At 41.1% G+C, this 16,951-nt stretch overlaps 1 protein-coding gene across 10 annotated transcripts in view; it reads left to right on the top strand.

Annotated features, from left to right (window-relative positions):
- The first annotated feature begins 1,507 nt into the window (after positions 1-1,507).
- The window catches only part of BIRC6 (baculoviral IAP repeat containing 6), a 210,533-nt gene continuing 195,089 nt past the window's right edge, over positions 1,508-16,951 (top strand). For 7 of the 10 annotated variants that reach the window (XM_043918289.1, XM_043918288.1, XM_043918290.1 and 4 more), the window contains exon 1: positions 1,518-1,894. In XM_043918289.1, the coding sequence (XP_043774224.1) occupies positions 1,570-1,894 (325 nt within the window). In that variant the 5' untranslated portion in view covers positions 1,518-1,569. Of the gene's footprint in view, positions 1,895-16,951 lie in introns of all 10 variants that reach the window. The other 3 variants (XR_006343615.1, XM_043918291.1, XM_043918293.1) reach the window with 3 other exon arrangements.

The raw sequence follows: 16,951 nt of genomic DNA, 5'->3' as shown, positions 1-16,951 counted from the left end.
GAGTCCACATCTCTGATTCCAGCAAATTCTTCCCGGAATGATTGTGAGAATTTTTACTTACTGTAGGTGATACCACCTATGCCCAAAATGGTTGGGCTGGAGGCCCTCAGAAGGCCACTGCTTCAAAACAGAAGAGCCATGAAAATCAGTACATCTTGAGTGTCCATAGTATTTGCTCTCAACTCCACAAGCAGAAGGACATCAGTAACAGCTGATATTAAACTTCACTCAGTCTTGCCCAGTTTCATTTTCATGATCAATTCTAAGAATCTTACCCTGGATCCTGAAACACTTCACTACAGTTTGCAGGTCTCAGCCAGTGCTCAAGCAAAAATCCACACTCAGAAAAACAAGCAACAAGCTACACTAAAGATTGTTCTTTGAAACACTGGTTTTGGAGGGTTCTGTGTTTATATGAGTTTGTGAAATGTTGGTAAAAGGAGGTTAAATAGTATTCTTTGTCATATGAGGTCTCAGAGCTTTAGATAAGCTAATATGTATGATAAATCTCCCAAGAGGAGAAATACAGGAGGATTTCTCTCCCCAATTTTTTTATTATGGAAGTGTTGTATTTCAGAACATCTTCTGAGTAATGAGCTTTGGAGAAAGTTTGTTTACAGGTTAAAGAAATCGAAATTCACGGAATTTTTTTTATCCCTATCAAAATATTTAACATATGAACTGAACTGAACACACAAAAAACTATGCCTTTTATCCATTTCAACACCGTACAACATTAAAATATATTAAGTTTAAATTTAGCATTCAGGTTACTAGTTTGTTTTCCCTACCAACAAGATGGGGGTCCTGATTTGCAGTTGAAGCCTACTCAGAGGAACATTTAATGTAGAAGTTTGTTCCAAAATGAGTCTTGAGAGAGGAAAATCTTAGAAATGGTAGCTTTTACAGTTTCAGCTTGTGTTTTGAGGCTTAAAAAACTGTTTTGGAAGGACACCCCCAGCTACATTCAGACTGGTCCTTTGGTTTAACAAAATACGCGTGGATTTGGGGAGGTCGTTTGATTTCTCCAAATCCAGACTAGAAGTTTTTCAGATTGCTGAGCAGAGGCCCAGACAGGAGGTCTCCTTTGGGCCACAGCCAAACAGCTGCACCGCGCGTGCTGGGAAGCGTCCAGGCAGAGGTGGAACCGCAGCAAGGGGCCTCAAGGCGTCTCAGCCAAGTCGCACGGTCCGGGGTCCCCGCCTAGCGGAAATACACATCCCAAAGCCCTGCTCTCCACCCACCCACCCCGCCCCGGTCCGGATTAGGGGAGCTGGGCGGAGTCCAGGCCGCGGCCACTCCCCGGGCTCGGAAAAAAAAAACTGGGACGTTGGGGACACGGAGCTGGCTGGACCAGCGGCGCGTGGCACGCGCTCTCCCTCCCGCGCATGCTCCGGCCGCCCGCCTCCCGGTCCCATCCCGGGTCCCGCCTCTCTCGCTCCCTTTCCCCCTCCCCCGCCAGCCTCCCTCCGAGCTTGGCCCCTCCGGGCGCGCGGCCGACGTCCCACTTGCGTGCCGGCGCCTGACTTCACTTCCGGCTAACGCGCTCTGCTTGCCCCCTGGCCCCGGATGGTGACTGGTGGTGGTGCTGCACCTCCCGGGACTGTCACTGAGCCGCTTCCCAGTGTGATTGTGCTGAGCGCAGGCCGGAAGATGGCGGCTGCGGCTGCTGCGGCCTCTGGCCCGGGCTGCTCCTCGGCGGCGGGGGCGGGAGCGGCCGGGGTCTCCGAGTGGCTGGTGCTGCGGGACGGCTGCATGCGCTGCGACGCCGACGGGCTGCACAGCCTCTCCTACCACCCGGCGCTCAACGCCATCCTGGCCGTGACCAGTCGCGGGACCATCAAAGTCATCGACGGCACCTCAGGGGCCACCCTGCAGGCCTCGGCTCTCAGCGGTGAGTGTGCGGCAACGCCGGGCGGGGGCCGGGCCCGCCGCGGGGGGAGCCGGGCCCCGGGATGCCGGGGAAGGAAGCCGCCCAGCCCCGGGGCTCGGCCTCCGGAGGAGGGGAGCGGCGGAGGGCAGGGCTGGGGGCTCAGGCCTGGCTGTGAAGGGAGGCCGGGAAACTGATGGAGGAGGATCTTAGAAGTTGGCTGTTTCAGCGGCTGCAGCTGGGAAGGAAAGACGGGCGAGACGGGGAGTGGTGGGAGTTGCCTTTCGGGCTTTGAGCGTCCGGTGTGGGTTGGTCCTCTGGGAGACGTGAGGAGGCCTAAGAGCTCGGCACCGGAGAAGCCCAGGCTCCGGGCTAGGTCCTGGAGAGGGTGTCGGTACAGTTTCTGTTAGATCAGAAAGCGAAAGGGTTGCAGGGTTGGTCCGGACTTGAGAGGCCGGTGGCCAGAGGCAAGCGTCCGAGCCGGCATCCAAGCCCTCGCCTCTCGTGGAGAGAAGAGGATCCGCGCCTGTTCCTGGGACCCGCAGGTGCTGGGATGTACGGCAGGCTTCGCGCCCGGCGTGGGGGTTGGGTGGGCCTGGAGTGGGGGCGGGGAGGGAAGTAGGAGGGCCGGCTGCCTGAACTGTTCCATCGACCGCTTTAGGGCTCGGGCGGACGCCGTGGAAGACTGGCCCTTGTTCCCTGGTTCGGGGCTTCCGCCTTCTACCCCCCAGGGACGAGAAACTCAGCACCTGCGGTGTCTGAGCTGTAGATTCCTTTGGGTTCGTAATGAGGTGAAACTTCCGGCGCTCTCTGCTGGTTTTACCACTGCGAGCCAAGAGTTGGGATAAGGGGGCATGTGTGAGGCTCAGCGGTGGAGGAGACCAGTTCTGGCTGCTGTAAACCTTGGTCCAGGGACGGGACTTTGAGGATGCGAGAGGTGAACGCTCGACGGGTTGTAGGAGGGTGTTTTGGAGTTGTCCTGGCAAGGTTACGTTTTGGTGAATCGACATTTCATTTGCGGTTGAATGATGGGTGGCTTAATTTAGATGTTACAAATCGAGACTGAAAAGTTAGTATACGAGTTAGACTCCTGCACAGAGTGTAATGTACATGACTGTTCGCATTTAGCCAAGTGGGAGTAGTTACGTGGTCTTACCAACTCACTTGTATTTTAACAGCGCCAAATAAGGTGGTTATTCTGATTTACTGCTAGGCACTTAAGAGTAAATGGCAATTTAGAGATACAGAGTTAAAGGATTTAATTTTTGTTGATGTGAGCTTTGTGAAAGAAATGGATTTGGATAGCCATAGAAAATAAATCTGAAACACATGTAAAATATATCTAAGAAAGTTTGTTATTGTAGCCTTGTGATTTTTCTTTTCTTGGCTTAGGTAAAGTACAAAAGTGGTGTCCCAGATGTAGCAATGAGCATTCACGGCAACTTGGACATAACAGCTTGTCACTCTGTATGGGAGGGTACTTCTCATCAATAGTTGGATTTCTTTCTTCTTGAACTCACTTAAATGTATTCCGCACCTGAAAAGGTATAAAGAACAGTTGTGACAAACAACCATGTATTCCAGACTCTTAATTAAAAAAATAAAACATTGCAAACAGTGTTGAAGTTTTCTGTGTCCCTCCTGGATTGCATTCCTCCTGTTCTCTCTTTTTATACATGTCTTTATGTTTTTTAGTATATACCTTTATTTTTAAACAGTATCTATTGGTGTCTTTCATGATTTTAAACTTTCAATTAGTATCATAGTGTATGTATTTGTATTTCTATAAAAAGTCTTTTTAACAAAGTCTTAAAATGTTTTCAATAGAAAGAGGACTCTTAAGGGGTGTTTTTTTGTCTGGAGGCCATATTTCAGAAAGGTTGTATGTGCCAGAGTTAGTTATAAATGATTGGGGAAATTGGACGTAAATGAATGTGCCTGTTCGTGAAAAGGGAAGAAAACAGTCACTCACGTGGTAGATTGCTAACGGGGAGGGCTTTGGGTACATAATGTAAGTATAAAGGTAAATACATAAACTACAGCATTGATTTGGGATAACTTAGTTGAGGTAGGTTGGAACATTTAATTGGGAAGTATGGAAACGGATACAACAGTGGATGGATATGCATTGAGAATTGAGTAATATGTGTTTAGAATTACGTAGAAGAGTTTATGGAAAAACAGAAGGATTATAAAGCAGGTTTAAAAGTAACAATGGAAAAACTCAGAAATGTTTTCATATATGAGAAATGCGGGTGATCAATAATAATGATCAGAAGTTGTATAGGGTCCGCTTTGTGTTGTGTCTTCAGATGGTTGGCCAAGGAATGAGGGATTTTATGTTTTGCCTTGAACATGTACGTACTTGGTAGGTTTGCTTTTAATAATGAATAGAGGGTGACAGTTCTGTCAGTAGAATGAGGAGAAAGTGCCATGAGTAACCGTGGTCCTAACATGACCCATCCAGTTCATGGGCAGAGAGCCACCTACTCTTCTACCCCCAGAGGAAAGACATCTTTGGGTAAGGGGATATGGAGTGATGTAAACATATAGAGCTTTATTGGGTGAGAGTGTAGACTTACGGATGGGTTCAGTTTATGGGGTTATGGGTAACCTGTTGGTGTAGACTGGAAATCGAAAAGTGGGAGCAGGGCTTGTATGTATATGTATTCACTTGTATGGCAATGATGGTGAATTTTTTATTTTATTTTTATTTTTTTTAATTAATTAATTTTAATTGGAAGCTAATTACTTTACAATATTGTGGTGGTTTTTGCCATACATTGACATGAATCAGCCATGGGTGTACATGTGTTCCCCATCCTGAACCCCCCCCCTCACCTCCCTCCCCATCCCATTCCTCAGGGTCATCCCAGTGCACCAGCCCTGAGCACCCTGTCTCATGCATCAAACGTGTACTGGCAATCTGTTTCACATGTGATAATATACATGTTTCAATGCTATTCTCTCATATCATCGCACCCTCACTTTCTCACCAAGTCCAAACATCTGTTCTTTACATCTTTGTCTCTTCTGCTGTCTCGCATATAGGGTCATCATTATCATCTTTCTAAATTCCATATATATGCATTAATATACTGTATTGGTGTTTTTCTTTCTGACTTACTTCACTCTGTGTAATAGGCTCAAGTTTCAATGATGGTGAATTTTTAACTACTACTGTTGACTACTGTCTGTCTTCAAATTATATGTCTCTCACATAAAATATTTATAAATACACTTTTCATTAGACTAAGAGTCATCAATATATACTTAGTTAGGCAAACATTTGCTCTTTGCTGGTGTTTTCACAAGTGTGTTAGTTGCTCAGTCGTGTCTGACTCTTTGCGACCCCATAGACCATAGTCCACCAGACACCACCCCACTCCCCATCCATGGGATTCTCCAGGTAAGAATATGGGAGTGGGTGGCCATTTCCTTCTCCAGGGGTTCTTCCCAACCCAGGGTTAAGATTTCTGAATCTGGCTTTCAGTGACCTCCATAATCTGGATTTTACCTGTCTTTCTGGTCTTGTCTCCCCATTTTGTTCTGTGAAACTGGTTCATTTAATTTTCTTTTCTTTTTTTTTTTAATTTTTAAATTTTTTTATTAGTTGGAGGCTAATTACTTCACAACATTTCAGTGGGTTTTGTCATACATTGATATGAATCAGCCATTTAATTTTATTTTCTAACTGCAGTAATTTTACTCCTTCTTAGAATTCACCAGTTCCCTCCAGAAAATTAGATGAATCTTACCCCAATTTCAGGACCTAGAGCATACCTTTAACTTCCTAATTCTTTTTGCCCGAAATAATCTACTGAACCCCTAAGCACATTGTCCTATTAATGCCTATTTTAGTAATTTGACAACTCAGCTGTTTGTGATATGTTTCCTGTCTTGAACTATTTAAATTTCATCTTATTTAGTTGTGTGTGAAAATATGATGTCTGCCTAACTATATTTCAAACTCCTAGTGGGAAGGAGCCTTGTCTACTTGTTTATATCCCCTCAACAGGTCGCCTAGTACAATATTTTAATAAATATTTTTTACTTGCTGTATGTATACTAATGAGTATGTTAAATGGATGCTTCTTTTTAACTGCTCTGTAAACACTTTCTTTGGTTTTGGGGTTTTTTCCCTTTCTTTCATAAGTAGATTTTTTTTTTGAGAGTGGTTTCAGGTTCATAGTAAAACTGAGCAGAGAGTACAGAGTTCCCATATTCTGCCTCCATTCCCTTCATTGTCAACATCAGACCTCACTGGTGTGTTTGTTACAGTCAGTGAACCTGCATTAGTGCGTCATCATCACCTAAAGTCCGTAGTTTCTGTTAGGGTTCACCCTTGTACATTCTATGGGTTCTGACTATATATGACATATTGTGAATATAGTCTCATTAAAAAACCCTTACTCTGCCTATTCACCCCTCCTACTCTCTGACAACTATTGATCTTTTTATTGTCTCCATAGTTTTGCCATTTCTAGAAAGTCATATAGTATGTAGCCTTTTCAGTATGGCTTCTTTCACTTAATAATACAAATTTAAGTTTCTTCTATGTCTTTCTGTAGCTTGATAGGTTATTTCCTTTTAGCACTGAATAATATATTACATTGTCTGGATGTACCACAGTTTGTCCATTCACCTACTGAAGGATATCTTGGTTGCTTCCAGTTTGTGACAGTTATGAATAAAGCTGCTATAAATATCTGGGTCTAGGCATTTGTGTATACAGAAGTTTTCAGTCCATTTGGGTACGTACCAAGGATCATGACTGCTGGAGCCTATGGCAGGAGTATGTTTAGTTTTATAATAAATTACCAAACTGTCTTCTAAAGTGGCGGTACCATTTTGCATTTCCAGAAGCCACATATGAGAGTTCTATTGCTTTACATCTTCATCAGCTTTGATGTTGTTAGTGTTTGGAATTGCTGCTCCTCTGATAGGTGTGTAGTGGTATCTCAGTGTTCTAGTTTGTAATTCCCTAATGACATATGATGTTGAACATGATTTCATATGCTTACTCGTGGACTTTAGGTTATAAAAATCAAAATAGCTCTACATACACCACTTGGCTATGTAGAGTCATAGTAAAAAAAAAAACAAAAACACTTGTTTTTTCTATTACTAGATATGTCCCTCTCTTTAACTGATGTCATTTAGCATAACAGGAAGGAGCAAGATCCTAGTTAAGATCCTAGTTTCTGTTTTGTTTTTTCCTCTCTGAGTTACTTAATGTTTCTTTTTTGCTTTCTTCATTTGCAAAATGGGAGTGATAATTGTATTAATTGTGATGATTAAATGCATGTAAAGTGCTCAGAATAGTGTTTACTGTTCAAAAATGTTTTTTATTTATTTGTAAATCTCTTTCTGTCTTTTTTTTTTAACTTAAACCATTTTGATATTCTGTTTAGTCTTTTGAACTTAACCCCAGATTTGAACTTCTTAGAAATTTTTTTTGTGATTTACCATTTTTGTCTGGTATGATGGCTTCCTGTTCAGAATTAGAACCCAGAGCTATCTGCTCCAAGAAGTCTTGGAATATAGAAAATTAATTAGGGTAGCTTGCAGAGTCCTCAGGAAATAAATTGTATGGATGAAACTCATATTTATCACCTCTTTGTTGTTGTTCAGTCGCTCAGTCATGTCTGACTTGTGACCCCATGGACTGCAGCATGTCAGTCTTCCCATCTCCTGGAGTTGTCTGAAATTCATGTCCATTGACTCCATGATGCCATCCAACCACCTCATCCTCTCTTGTCCCTTTCTGCTCTTGCCCTCAATCTTTCACAGCATCAGATTCTTTTCTAATGAGTTGGCTCTTCGCCTCAGGTGACCTAAGTATCGGAGCTTCAGCATCAGTCCTTCCAATGAGTATTCAGGACTGATTTTCTTTAGGATTGATTGGTTGAATCTCCTTGCAGTCCAAGGGACTCTCATGAGTCTTCTCCAGCACCACAGTTCAAAAGCATCAATTGTTTGACACTCAGCCTTCTTTATGGTCCACTTCTTACATTTGTACATGATCCCTGGAAAAACCATAGCTTTGACTGGATGGACCTTTGTGGGCAAAGTAATGTATCTGCTTTTTAATATGCTGTCTAGGTTGGTCATCGCTTTTCTTCCAAGGAGCAGGCATCTTTTAATTTCATGGCTGCTGTCACCATCTGCAGTGATTTTGGAGCCCAAGAAAATAAAGTCTGTCACTGTTTCCATTGTTTCCCCATCTATTTGACATGAAATGATGGAACTGGATGCCATGATCTTAGTTTTTTGAATGTTGAGTTTTAAGCCAGCTTTTTCATCTTCCTCTTTCACCTTCATCAAGAGGCTCTTGAGTTCCTTGTTGCTTTTTGTCATAAAGGTGGTATCATCTGCATATCTGAGGTTATTGATATTTCTCCCAACAGTCTTGATTCCAGCTTGTGCTTCATCCAGCCTGACATTTTGTATGATGTACTCTGCATATAAGTTAAATAAGCAGGGTGACAGTATACAGCCTTGACGTAGTCCTTTCCCAATTTTGAATCGTTGTTCCATGTCCGGTTTTAACTGTTGGTTCTAGACCTACATACAGGTTTTGCAGAAATATTTTTTTTTACTACTTCTGAATTGGGTATGTGTTAATTTGGGTGAATTGCAGCATCTTCCTGTAGATCTCAGTTTTTGGAAATTGTAAATGATACAGATCATTTCCTATTTCCTGATTAATTTGAGTACATGAAGTCTTCCTAGTCTCAGTTATAAACATGTTATAGAGTTGGGACTTCAACAGCCCTACAAGATAGTTGTGTTCTGGATGCATTCAAGTTCCTTGCATGTTAAGTTGCCTCAGTCATGTTTGATTCTTTGCGACCCCATGGACTGTAGCCCACCAGGCTCCTCTGTCCATGGAACTTTCCAAACAAGAATACTGGAGTGGGTTGCCCTGCCCTCCTCCAGGGGATCTTCCTGACCCAGGAATAAACTCAGGTCTCTTAAGTCTCCTGCATTGGTAGGTGGGCTCTTTATACTAGCGCCACCTGGGAAGCCCATCTGAGTTCTTTATAAAAACTTAATTCAGCAAATATCTTTGTGGACTGTGACTGTGTACTTGTCTCTGTTTCAGTTGACTGACTTTAGTAATACTACCTGATGACATATGTCAAAGATTTGGTGTTTTATTAGCAAAACATTTTCTATAATTAGAGTGAATTAATATTCATGTTTGTTTGCTTTGTTTGGTTTTTTTGGCCTTAGTGCACAGCTTGTGGGATCTTAGTTCCTTGTCCAGGGATCAAACCCACACTCCCTGCATTGGTAGCGCTGAGTCTTAACCACTGGATCGCCAGGGAAGTCCCATGAATTAATATTCTTTTTTTTTTAAAAATTAATATTCTTAAAAAAAGATTTTTCTGAGTTTTGAATATCCTGTATATTTACCCAAATTTTTAACATTTGCCTCCCACATTTTCTAAACTGTTCAACACACAAAGATGGTTTCGCTCTAAGAAAGAATTTATTGTAGTCTTTGTTTTAGTAGTTTTAGACTTATTAATCAGAGGCAGTGTAAGAAATCAATTTCTGGAGCTAAATAGTTTGAGCTTTAGTCTTGGTTCTGTTTGATCTTGAAGTTCATCAATAAAATGAACATTAAAAGTTACCTACCTCATAAAGTGGTTGTGAGAATTGGAGTGAGCTAATATATGTTAAACGTGTAGAACAGTGCCTGATACATAGCAGTGTGCACTCATTAAGTCCTGTCCGACTCTGTTGACCCTGCGAACTGCCGTAGCCCGCCAGACTTGTCCATGGGATTTTCTAGGCAAGCATACTGGAGTGGGTTGCCATTTCCTCCTCCAGGGTATATAGTATGTGCTCTGTAAATATTCTTGTAGCAGTGGCCATTTGAAAGTTTGCTGATGTAGTAGATGATTTTACTACAGGCATTCTGTTGAAATTGCAGTATTTTTTTTTCTTCCAGTTTTTCACGTGTGTGGAAATGGGACCAATGAAATCTAAAAGATAAAAGGATTAACATACGAGTAGTAATTTTGTATTACAAGAGAGGTAACTTATGTAAGTTAATTGATTTTGGACTTGAAATTGTTAAAAGAGCCTGGTGATTTGATACATTATTGAACGTGTGGTAGGCATGGGGGCACAAAATAAGGCAGCCTTTTGACTTTTGAATACATGCTTGGTGATATTTTCAGGTAAGCCATTTTAGCGTGAGTACTCTTAATAAAATATAGATGTGCAGATTATGTGAGTATAGAGAAGGGAGTTTCTTCAATCTGAGAAGGCTTCTCAAAGAATGTTGCCTTTATGATCAGTTTGGGAAGATGAGATAGTAGGAGGGATATCCTAGGCTAAGGTGCATGCTTACACAGAGACAGTTAGGTCTTTAAAAACATATTAAATTCAGGGAAGTTTTGAGGGAAGGGGGGTAGAGGTTGGATGGTTAGAGTTGAAGCTGAGAGATTGGCAAATACAAGATCATAATACGTTTTGCTAAGAACTTTGGACTTGGTGTCAGTGGTAGGCAGCCTTTATAGGTTAAGACACAATCAGATTTGTTTTGAAGAGAGAGTCCAAGCTAATGCTCAGGTGTGAAAAGTGGTGAGAGCTGCATGTAAATTAGTTTGAGAGATAGAAACAATATAATTCGGTGAATGTAGGGATGAGAGGAATTGACAAGGTGGCAGTTATTCAGACTTCGATTTCTACTTTGGGTGACTGGTTGAATGAATTAACCTGAATAGCAGTACAAGAAGGTATGGTGAGTAGCTTTTGTTGGCATATGCTGAGGAACAAGGGGGACATAGTGATTTCAGTTGTGCTAATTTTGAGGTTCTTGAAGGACATCCCGGAAGAGATGGCTAGGAGCCATTTGGAAATTCAACTTGAAGATTTGGAAATAAATGAAGTGTGAAGATTTGGGAATACAGGTTTGGAAGGCATTGACATTTATAGAGAAAGCCTAGTCTATGGTTAAGAATATTGGCTCCGAAGCCAGATTGAGTTTCAGTCTGTGATTCATCACTTATTAGCTGTGCCCTAAAGCAAGATGCTTAACCTCCCTCTGCACTTAATAATTAGTACCCAACTCATTTGGTTGTTGGAAAGATGTTAAGTAAATTGATACATGTAGATATTATTTGACCCACCGTAAGAACTCAATAAATGTTACTTTTTGTATTGGTGTTTTTAATTACATAATTCATTTCAATAAGTGTTTGCCATATGGGGATAATAAGATGAATTTTTAATCCACTCTTTCCCCAATTTTGAAAAGCTGTCTAGAAGAGGTGACAGCTCAGCTGAGACTTGAAAGAAGTGAAGTTGGCTAGGTAGAGGAAATAGCATGAGGAAGTAGATGCATGAAGCAGGTAATATTTGTTATAAGCAGTTTAGTATTACAGTGCAAAGCATGAGGAAGGGAGTGATGGGATAGACTGAGGATCTTGGACTTGGTCCTCCTTGGTCCTATGGAAGCTATGGCTTCTATACTTTTAAGTACAAGAACTCCCAGTTTATGGTAAAAAATGTAGGGCTCTATTATGATAGGTATGTTTTTAGCATTAATTGAGAAAATACAGCAAAAAGCTGCTACTTTTAAGTTTTTATTGTAGATGTCTTATTATCTGTGTAATTTGAAAAATACTACAACACACATACTTTGAGCTTTCATTGCTGGCTTAGCCTTGACATTTTTTATGGGGAAACAGATCAATTAACAGTCTTCTGCCTGTACTCCAGCTTCAGAAATTTTGTTGTTATCATCTCCTTGGTCTTTTTGTCTTTGTGGGCTTGTTTAATGCCATCGTTAATTATTTCCTGTCTTTCCAGTGGGATTGGAGGAAGCAGAAGTAAATTGTATGTATTATGTCCTTGTTTAACTGAAAATCTGTAGTTATAACCGTACATAAGTTGTTGAACATTTGGGAATCTATCCTTAGGAATGTTCTTGATAACTATAGATAGAATGTAAACAATAATGTATTTCTGTAAAGTGAAAAAAAAAAGTGAAAGTGAAGTCGCTTAGCCGTGTCCGACTCTTTGCGACCCCATGGGCTGTAGCCTCCCAGAATCCTGCGTCCATGGGATTTTCCAGGCAAGAGTACTGGAGTGGGTTGCCATTTCCTTCTCCAGGGTATCCTCCCAATCGAGCGATTGAACCCGGGTCTCCCACGTTGTAGGCAGACGCTTTACCGTCTGAGCCACCAGTGAAGTCCATACCGTAGAGGAATATATAGAAATAGTGGGAAGGTGGGTGGGAGGTACTTCTCTGAAACGTGCACTGTACTGCGCAGAGCCTCAGGCAAAAGGTGGGTTTGGCAAGATACTTCCCTGGGTTACCATCTCTAAAATGGGCTAGTAATTCTTCCCCGGGCTACATTATTATGTGATATGATAATGAATGTAGACATTCTTTGTAAGTTGAACTTCATATGTGAGGGATCCAACAGTGTTAGCCACCCTCTTTGGGTATAGAGAGGAGAAAATGGAGGTACAAATGACAAAAACGATATATTAATTGCTACATAAAGTTAATTGTTTGTGACAAGGGCAGTGTTCCTAAAAGAAATAATTGTGGTCTATTTTGAGTGTGTTAAATCAGGGATGTAGTTTTAGAGAGATAAATATTAGGTTTACTTTTTATAGGAATTAGTAGAAATGTTGGGGCAAATGGAAGTGTCTTATTTGAGATTTATTGTGGGCATCAGGAATTTAAATCTTTATGATTTGTTTCTGTGCTTTTACTTTGGTTTATGAAGTTGAAGAAGGACAAGGGAGGCTGGGGAGATAGTACAGGGCAGTGGTTCTCAGCCTTGGTTGCTCCTTAGAATCATCAGGAGAGTTTTTAAAGACATACTCTGCTAGGGTTCTAGTATTCTAACTTAAGTGACCTGGAGTGGAGCCCAAGGCCACTTAAGTCTTTATTTTTTTAATTTTTTAAAGCTTTCTCGGTGATTCTAATGTGCAGGCCAGGTTTAGAGTTTTTAACTTCACCTAGAACCCTAAATGAGCAAATGTATTTCATATGCCTGGAATAAATGAGAGATTTTATTTGAATTGATAGTATCCTATTGTTGTTTAGTCACTGTGTCTGACTCTTTCGGTGACCCCAGGACTGTAGCCTGCCAGGCTCCTCTGTCCATGGGATTTCCCAGGAAAGAATACTGGAGTGGGTTGCCATTTTCTTCTTCAGGGGATCTTCCCAACCCAGGAATCAAACCTGTATCTCCTGTATTGGCAGGTGAATTCTTTACCATTGAGCCACCAGGGAAGCTTGAATAGTATTCTGTTTAGCCTTAATTTTGTTTTGTAAGAAAAACCTCCCAAGTTAGTTTCTTTGCTAATAAAACCTACCCCACAGTAAATTAAATTAAATTATAAATGAAATATGCTTGTAAGCAAGACTATACCAAGGGCCAAATTCCTGTTGCTTTCTTTTGTCCTTTTCTGATGTAATGCATTTTTTTTTTTTTTTAATCAATTAAGTGCTGTGATACTTTTCACCAAAATGCCGCTGCAGCAGGGACAGTTAGCTCCTACTGGGAGTATGAGGAGAGGAGGGGGAAAAAGCATCTGTAGAGGGCAGGAATGGCTGGGATTATCTAGGAGATCAGCTGTTTCATGCCTAAAATGTCTTTGTTTTGTGTTGTATTAAGAAAAAAGCTAACTACTGGAATGTTACATTTTATCATAGCAGAGCTTAGTGGGTTTTTAAAAATATATAATTTCATTAAGTCATATGGCTTTGCTGGGTCTCCGTTGTTGAGCGGGGTTTTCCTCTAGCTGTGGCGAGCAGAGGCTGCTCTTGTCGCGGTGTGTGGCCTTCTCATCGCGGTGGCTTCTCGTTGCAGGGCACGGGCGCTCGGGAACGCAGGCTTCAGGGGCTGTGACGCTGGCGCTCAGCAGTGGCGGCGCGCGGGCTTGGTTGCTCTGGCGTGTGGGATCTCGCGGGGCCAGGGGTCGAACTGGTGTCTCCAGCATTGGCAGGTGGATTCCTTACCACTGAGCCCCCAGGGAAGCCTTAGAGTAGTTTTAATACATCACAAAGTTCTTCAAAACTATGCAAAATGATTCATTTATTCAAAAACAGTTACTGTGTGTCAAAAAGTTACTGTTTGTCAACAAAGTCCTTTCCTAGAGCTCTGATTTAGTGAAAAGAGCTGTATTACACATACACGCAGGTGATGGTAGACACTATAAGAAGTCAGAACTGACATGAGATGGTGGTGGGTAAATTTGTACTGTGTGGTCTGGGGGTGAGTCTCTCTGAGATGGCACTTGAGCAGATCCCAGTGATGTGAGACAGCAGCAAGGCAGATATCCAGGGGAAGTTTCTGTTGGCTTGTTACTGTAGTAGGGAAAAACAGCTGGATGGATTTTCATCATATTTGGATGGAATTTGACTTGCACTTATTTAAAATGTAGTTTCAATGAGGAGTGATGAGATTGGTGTGATTACTAGTCTCAGAGAAAGGTGCCATCTCTGTTAAACAAAATAATTTCAAATATGAGCTCCAAATAGAAATTCACAAGGACACATGTTCCAATTGTAGAATTGAATTGATTTGCAGCTGAGTTGCTTCTCACATGGGCGACTTTGTGTAGCAGCTGGAATTTATATACAGATCGTAAGGGTTCTTATGCAGTATCAGATGGGGAAATTAGTCCCCAAACTTTACTTAATTATAGCCAGATCAAAATCCTGAAGGAAGAATGTAACATACATATTGCAGACCGGTTGAGAGGTTTAACTGTAACAAATTTTCATATATATATCGTTCAATTTGTCACAGTTAATTGAATGAAACATATGAAAAGGGCACAGTTTCTTGCAGGGAGTAGTAGGTCCTTAATGATTGAGTCCCATCCATGGAAAATTTTCAGTGGTGATTATGATCTCAAAACTTTTCTCAGTTGATGTCGGGTAACTTAAGATTATTTAAAATAAGTGGCCTGGTGACTGTTTTGGATAAAGTGAATAGAGAGAATTGGAACTTTTAATTCTGTATCTTTCAGAGAACCTCTTCCATGTTTAGGTAGATGTTGATTTTCCTGCCTGGGAAAATACTATCCCTGCTTTGTATTTTATACATTTGCTACATTTCCTTAAGGCCTTGTCACCGAACTTTCCCAGATTTTCTTCGCACCAAGTTCTCTTTTATAGGATACTCATTTTGACTTTGAATAATAACAGTGTATTAGCAACTTTTGTTAAAAGATTTTATTTTCAGTAACTTTAATTTTTAAAAGCTTTATAAAAACTGAACTTTAATTTTGGGGTTTCTTGGTGGCTCAGTGGTAAAGAATCCGCCCTCCAGTGCAGGAGACGCGGGTTTGATTTCTGGGTTGGGAAGGTCCCCTGGAGAAGGAATGGCGCCCACTCCAGTATTCTTGCCTGGAGAATTCCATGGATAGAGACACCTGGTGAGCTACAGTCCATGGGCTTGCAAAAAAGTCAGACTAAACAACAACAAAAAAAGTTAATTTTGTACCCTTTTTTATTGACTTTGAATTATGTTTGTATGTTATGGTATAGACTATTTTACGCATTGAAGTCTGATGACATCTCAGTGCACATGGACTTTTACAATGTCTAGTGTCAGTTGGCAAAGATAATATATTTCTGATAATACTTTTCCAGGTTTTGAAGAAATACACATGATTAATAAAGAGTTGACTGTTTCTTAATGTGGGTGTTAAGATTGGTAACTAACTAAAAAACCCCACAATTTCCTTCCTTTAAAAATTTCCATTTTAAAAATGACTTACCTTATAGACCATCAGATGTTTAGTCACTAAGTTGTGTCTGACTCTTTTGCGACCTCATGGACTGTAGGTTGCCAGGCTCCTCTGTTCATGGGATTTCCCAGGCAAGAATACTGGAGTGGGCTGCCATTCCCTTCTCCAGGGGATCTTCCCAACTCAGGGATTGAACCCACGTCTCCTGCATTGGCAGGTGGATTCTTTGCCACTGAACCACCTGGGGAAAGAGGAGCCCCCCTATGATTTTATTACCTAGAGATGGTTAGTTTTAGCATTTTGGTGTGCAGCAAGTTCTTTTTGCCTTTTTCTATTATTTGATGTATTTTTATTGTAAGATATGTTATGAACTATTTCCCCCCTTTACTTCGTTAAAATTGTATTTTCCTGTGTTTTTATTGTATAATTTAAAAATAAATTTTGACTAATGATTATAATAAATGGACTTTTATGTGTGTATACTAGTAATACATGCATGGATTCATGTAACCGACACCACAGTCAGGATACAGGGCAGTTTCAACACCTGAAAGAGTTCTCTGTGGTATCTCCTTTGGTATCCCTTTGTAGTCAGCCTCGTCCCCACCCCTGAACCTTTGGCAATCACTGGTCTGTTCTCTCTACTGTTTTGTCTTTTCTAGAATGTTGTGGAAATGGAACCCTTTAGTGTGCAACTTTTTGATGCTGACTTGTTGCACATAGCATATTGTCTTTGAAAGTCAAGTTGTTGCATGTATCTGTAGGTCATTACTTTTCATTGCTAAGTATTCCGTCATATGAATGTATAGCCATATTTAGTCAGTTACTCTTCGGAGGATGTGCTTTTGGTAATTATGAATAGAACTATTATAAACATCTAAGTACAGATTTTTGTGTGAATGAAGGTTTTATGTCTCCAGGGTAAATATGTAGAAGTGGGATTGCATGGCCATTTGGTGAGTGTATGTTTAACTTCATAAGAAACTGTCAAACTAGTATGGCTGTACCATTATGCATTGAGATTAGACATTTATGAATTACACTTGCTCTGCGTCCTTGCCAGCACTCCGTATTGTTACAAAGTCAATACTACCCAAAGCTATTTATAGATTCATTGCAATCCTTATCAAAATCCGAGTGACTACTTTTGCAGAAATAGAAAAAATCCATTCTAAAATTCGTATGGAATCTCAAGGGACCCCAAATAGCTAGTGTTATTTAAAAAAAAAATGCTGGAGGACTTACACTTCCTGATTTCAAAATTTTTTTACTATGGTGCTATAGTAATCAAAACAGTGTGGTTCTGGTTTGGAATAATGAGTACAGAAGTACCCCTTATAT

This window comes from Cervus elaphus, chromosome 11 (assembly GCF_910594005.1).
Source record: "Cervus elaphus chromosome 11, mCerEla1.1, whole genome shotgun sequence".
Lineage (NCBI taxonomy): Eukaryota > Metazoa > Chordata > Mammalia > Artiodactyla > Cervidae > Cervus > Cervus elaphus.
Note: the sequence above shows the minus strand (reverse complement) of the source record. Positions and strands in the feature narration are given on the sequence as shown.